General features: G+C 37.5%; 1 protein-coding gene across 1 annotated transcript in view; it reads right to left on the minus strand.

The window, feature by feature from the left end:
• The window catches only part of LOC104753639 (glycerophosphodiester phosphodiesterase GDPDL1-like), a gene marked incomplete at its 5' end in the record, with an annotated part of 7,650 nt that continues 2,410 nt past the window's right edge, over positions 790-6,029 (minus strand). The window contains 2 exon segments of the mRNA XM_010475862.2: positions 790-1,184; positions 1,273-1,502. Of these exon segments, the coding sequence (XP_010474164.1) occupies positions 919-1,184; positions 1,273-1,502 (496 nt within the window). The 3' untranslated portion in view covers positions 790-918.

Consider the following 6,029-nt stretch of genomic DNA (forward strand, 5'->3'; position numbering starts at 1 on the left):
AAAAAATTGTTTTAAAAGAAGAGTAATTAGGGATTGAATTCTAATTTTATGGAAAATGAATTGGTAAGATCTAATGATGAATAAATAAGTAAGCAATTATCAAATTACTTACATAAAACATCTTACCGTTAGATTATATAATATTGAAGGCCAAAAACTAAACCCAATAATGGAAACCGAGAATTTAAATTTGAACCAAAATTTTATGAATTTATAAGAGATTTTTGAGAACAGAGAAACATCCCACAATCTAACATAATTTAGAATCCTTTTTTACCCATGAATCATTTATAAGATTGAAACCAAAAAATACATTTATACATAATTTAGAATCTTTTCTTGTCCATGAATCACATAGATAAGATTGAAACCCATAATTATAATTTCAAAGTAAACTATAATCAGTTTTTTTTTCCTATGATGAAACCATAAACTGATAAATGATGCTTTAGATAGGAAAGGGTTGAAGAAGGGAAGAAGGAAATGTTGAGATTTTTTTTTTCCTATGGGCCTCTAGTTAATTAAGGCCAAAACACAAATGAATTTAGTTAATTAGGCCCAAACAACAACATAATATAGGTGTCAGATAGATAACGCCAAGTATCATATTCATAACAAAAGTTGAGAAAAACTTTCTCATATTATATAAGACTGTAAGAATCAAAATTCACATTAGAGAATTTTAACAGATGCTCATGAAGAAAGGCATATGCTGATTTTTCTGATTTTAATTATTGATTTTTTTAAAAATATTTAGGCATATTATTGTATTTTGATTGGCAAATTAAAAAGAGTGAATAAGAATTTTTATGAAAAATATGGTTGCTACAAATTAAGATTTGACTGAGTTTACCCAAGGAAAAACACGCGAGGCCTAAAGATATTATAAAACAGAGAGGAGATGAGATCTAGCGTTGCTCACATAAGTAGAAGAGAGGCAAAAAAACCAGAGAGAAAAATAGGGAGTCGGGTTTGTCCGCTATGTGCTCCTGCATTGGTTGATGAGGTTAATGCTTTTGCTACCGGAGGTAGTGGTGGCTCACTGACATCAACATTTGTGAAAACAAGGTTTGGAGCTTCGGCCGGAGGTAAGGACAGAGGACTCACAAGAGTATTTAAGAGGTCACCGGGTTGAATGGCTGACATGTAAGGTGGTATTACTTTTCTGCCCAAACATCGATTCCCTGAAGAAGATAAACAAAGTTACGTATTGATGTTAATATTTTTTTTTTTGGTTGTGAGACCCTTTTGGTGTAAATTTAAACCACTTACGTTTGTATCTTGCTGCTGTGAAAGGGTATTCGGTGATGGTTCCGTTGATACCGAATCCATAGGTATATGTGTTTATCTCAATAGTTGCATCGTAGAAGCTGTCGAGTTTTTGAGAGACAAACTCATTCTCAAATAGTTCCACATAAACCTGAAGCTGAGACTTCTGCAGCCTCTCAACAACCGCGGTTTGCCCAGTGAGAAACCTTTTAGTGGCGGGAAAGACTGATGATTTTGAAGATACATTGTGTTGACAGAATTGTAAGACTGACAACAAGGTGTAAAGGAGCAACAATTGAAACAAAAGAGGGAAGATCACAATGACAGAATCCTCTTAAGGACAATGAAGCTGCCAAAGATTATGCTGCAACATGAAAGCTTGAAGATCATCAAGTGCAAGAATAGAGAAAGCTAGAGTTCTATAACTCAGTAACAAAGGAAGAGATTGAAGATATATTGGTGTTGTTACTGGTTATACAACACAAGAGAGATGATCAAGAAGCAATGAGTAAACCTGATACAACCAAGAGTACAGACACAGATTCATTGAACGTTGCAGTGAACAAGTCTGATACAAACACATGTTCAGACATAGAAGCAGTGAACAAGATGGAGTATGTGTAACCAGCTACAAACACAGACGCAATGATTCCTCATGAAGAGAATCAGAGAATACTAGCTCAGCCAAGACAGCTCAATGTGAAGTCACATGAAATGAAGTGACATGCTGAACCTTGGAGTCTTATCGAGAAGATCCAAGAAGTGAGAGCTCAACCAGTCATGCTTTAAGCTCATGAGAACAAGTCTTTCATTAGCAGCTGCGTAAACCTGAAAAGCACAACAGAGCAGAAATAGGTTTTAGCAGTTGAGTATACTTGAAGTGCAACAGAGCTGAAAATAGAACATACAACTTGTAGTGGCTGTGTAGTGCAACAGAGCTGGAAACAAGGTAAACCTCGTGAAGAGGTTGTGTAGTGCAACAGAGCGGAAAAGCGTCAAGTTGCAGCAAATAGTGGAACGGCTGTGTCAGAAAAGCATGTTTGTGTTAGGTGCGACAGGAACAAAAGTATGGGTCAAGTTGACAAAAAGAGAACAAGCTTTTACCCAGAAGAAAAGAGGAAGAAGCTTGTGGAACCTAGGGTTTGTGGAGAACTCTAAGAAGTATAAAAGGAAGAGGTGGTAACAAGAAGCAGTTTACGCACCCTAGACCTAAAATTGAGAGAAGCACACATGTTGTGTGTGGTGTTGTCCCACCAGTAAGATAGAGAATCTGCTGGTGGTTTTTGTAGAGGTTCACACTCGTCGGAAAAGACAAAGAGTGGTGGTTCCTTTAGTTCATGTAGATTAGAGTGGTAGGCACAAGTGTGTGCTAGATACCATTGGCAAATGTGACTTTTGCGTTCTAATTCTAGTGAATGATTCTGGACTTGGTCCCGGGGATGTAGATTATCCGAACCCCGTAAAAAAATCTCTTGTGTCGTCTCTTCACTATCCTTTCATCTCTCTGTTAATCATCGCACATAGAGATCTGTCATACAAGTCTGTAGATCTAGCACGCATCTCATTATTTCAATTGGTAGCAGAGCAGGAAACCGATTTGAGATTATACTGTCTCTAACAGGTTAGATCCTGAGATGTGTCTAGATGAGGAAGAAGAGCTATGATCTTATTTGAAGAAAATCAAGTGATGGGTTCTCTCCAGGTTGGTGAAAATGAAGAACAAAGAGAAAAAGAGAAAGATGATGACGGTGGATCTGTTTTCAAACTCGCCGGATTTTGTTTGTACAGTTCATTGGGATTTTCAGTGTCGTCTTCAAGATGTCTTGGTTCTCATGTCGTGAGAAATTGTAGTCGAAGAAAGGAGAAAGGTTTTCTTACATGAGTATTTTATGTTATTAGTCGGCCTTCATCCAAATTCGTAAAGCAAGCCCAATAAAAGCCCACAAGGAGTTGCTTTAAGGTGTTGGGCATGTGAGGGTTCTTGCCACGTGTGGATCGGGTTTTAAAGAAAATCAACAAATCAACGAGAATCTTCTGCTCCAGGTATTTTCTCTTAAAGCTTCTGGATTTGGTTTGGAAGATTAGCGTTCAAGTTTTGCGATTGCCTTCATCACTGCTTTTGAAGTTTATGTTCCGACACCGGACAAGCTGTGAGCCGTTGTGAATTGTTCTTTGAACATTTCATAAAATTCATTGGAGATTATGGTAACAGTATGAAGTGTATATCGTGGATTTGAGGTGGAACTACATCATTTTTGAAATTATAAAGAGAGTTGGAGGCTAAGAAGATGTCACCAGATACTCATAGTTGATAATCCAAATCTGGGGTGAGTCCGTGTCCTGTGTCTCTAACAGTAAAGAGAGTGACAAAGTGTTGTGGTTTACATCTGATTTTGAGTAAGAGAAGAAAACGTTCATCTCTCCGCCACTGAGGATTCAATGGTTGTTTGATTGGTTCTTTGCAATCCAAGTGTTACTTGTATTGGGACTTTAGAGAAAGAGTTAATAACACCCCTGGTTATTTTCTCCAGTTTGAAAAGAAAGGAAGTGATTCTCGGCAAAGAATTATGATCTCTGAATTTGGGTTCTATGGAAGTGAAGAAGAGCTTGTGTGAGGAATGGAGTTTGATCCTCACTAATTTTGAAGGTTGTCGCTGATGTGTCTTAAGAAAGATGAAGAATTGATCTTTTGTGGTTTTGTGATATGTTGGGTTTCTGGTAACTTTGCAAAGGCCTAGTGTGCTATTATATTTAAGCCCATTACAGAAAATAGTGAAGATAGGTCAAAGCTGCAGGTGACTGTGGAGTTCGACGTCAACCGCATGTTTGGGTTCAGTTTGAACCTTTATGTATGCTTGAGGAAGCACGTGGAGTATTGCGATCTGATGGAGATAGAAACAGTATGGTGAACAAGTGATCAGGGAGGGGCTGAATTGCATTAGTTGTGTTGCAGAGGTTTGTCTCAGCCTATCAAAGATGCTTCGAGCTAAAGAAGAAGACTTGAGGTCATATTGATTAGTTGAGATCACAAGAAAGGGAAGTATCATCATAGGATAATCATTTGGATTATGGGTCTTAAAATGTTGCTAGCTTTTGAGAAGAGATCAAATGAAAGATTTTTTAGATCAAGGAAATTGTTGTGTCGTTGGTATGTGTTTTTCTTCTACAATTTCCTTTGACTACAGAACTTGGCTTCTAGTTCTGGCAGATGTTTTGAAAAATTGGAAATGAGATATTCTCAAGGTCATAAAGATCCCTTTCTGGTTCTGTGTAATATTATTGGAATCTGCTTTTGAAGTTGGCTGTTGCAGAATTTTCTAGGTTGAATTGCTGCTTCGTCGATGTCGTGTATCAAGGATGGTTAACAAGTTTTTATGAAAGATATATCAAGGTCTTTGAAGTCTACAAAGAGACAAGGTCTGTGTTGTGTTGATTGTGTGTTTCCTATGGAACATTTCTTGGTTGAAACGCATAATCAATATGGGGGAGAAAAACTAACTCATAGTGATAAAAGAAGAAGATATGAATAAGTTATGAGTTTGATGGAGTTGCAGGTTCATGAAGCTGTTTTCTGTCTGACTTTGCATTTACATTTGACATGGTTATAGACCTCGGATTTTAGCATTGAAAGATATTTTGGAATCTTGAAAGCAGGATCTTTCCAATGATATAAAGGTATCCTTCTAATTCTGTGTCATTTGATGGGAAACTGTTCCCAAAGTTAGCTGTTCGCAGGGTTTTAGCATTTTGGATATGCTTTGGAAATTTGGTCTTAACTTTCAATCCACAAACCCAAATTGTGATCCGCTTTCTCCTGTGGTTTCATATTGCTGTCTTTGATCATCCCACATCATTTTGGAATTTTCTGGGCTGTCTTGTTATTTCGTCTACGCTCTGCATCAAGGCAGGCTCTGCATGAAGGCAGGAGAAGAAGCTCATTTTAAGACCCCATGGTTGGAAAACGAAACAGAAGTTCTTAATGTTTCTAGGTCTGGTAATCACAATCAAATTATTAAGATCCATCAGTGAGTAAGACGAAGTTGATTGTGAAGAAGTGTGGAAAGTCATCTGATCTGAAGGTGAATATCTTGCTCCAAAGTCTGAAGTGTTCAAGGCAGACATTCACCTCTATGTCACTACCTCAAAGGTTTGTCATTGTAAGTAAAATCTTATGCGTGATGGAATATGTTTACAAGGAATTAATCTCTCCTGGGAGTTTGTGTCACGAGAGAAGTGCTACTATGGAGATGTGTAACCTATCTATTTCTGTTGAAAATTTTTATGGTTCTTGGAGGTTTTAGTGAGGAATGTCCTTGAAGCTCTTATCAGATGTTATTGGTTTTGTTCTCTGTTGTGCCGTGTATTGATTTGGATTGTGTACAAGTAAGTTGTTGCAGAATATTCAAGAAGACCTCTGGGTGTTGGAAGAGAAGAGTAAGAGCGCTCGATTATTAAAGTTTAAGAGAAGGATTCACTTGCACTAGTAGTGTAAGATGGTCGTGATCAATCTGAGGTAGAATACTCAGAGTTGTGTAACTCCGGTTCAGTTCTGTAAGGTTACCGTAAGTGACATCTACAAGGAGATGTTGTTCGGAATCAATCTGAGGTAGAATACTCAGAGTTGAGTAAAACCGATTAAGTTGTAACCCATGAAGCTGAAGTGTCTTGTGAGTGAAAGTTGGGACATCGCTTTTGAAATTCAAGAAATTGTTTCTGCTCTAGTTTTTAAATCTGAGGATTGTTTATGAGGTTCTTCTTTT

The sequence above is a fragment of the Camelina sativa genome, chromosome 16 (assembly GCF_000633955.1).
Source record: "Camelina sativa cultivar DH55 chromosome 16, Cs, whole genome shotgun sequence".
Taxonomy (NCBI): Eukaryota; Viridiplantae; Streptophyta; class Magnoliopsida; order Brassicales; family Brassicaceae; genus Camelina; species Camelina sativa.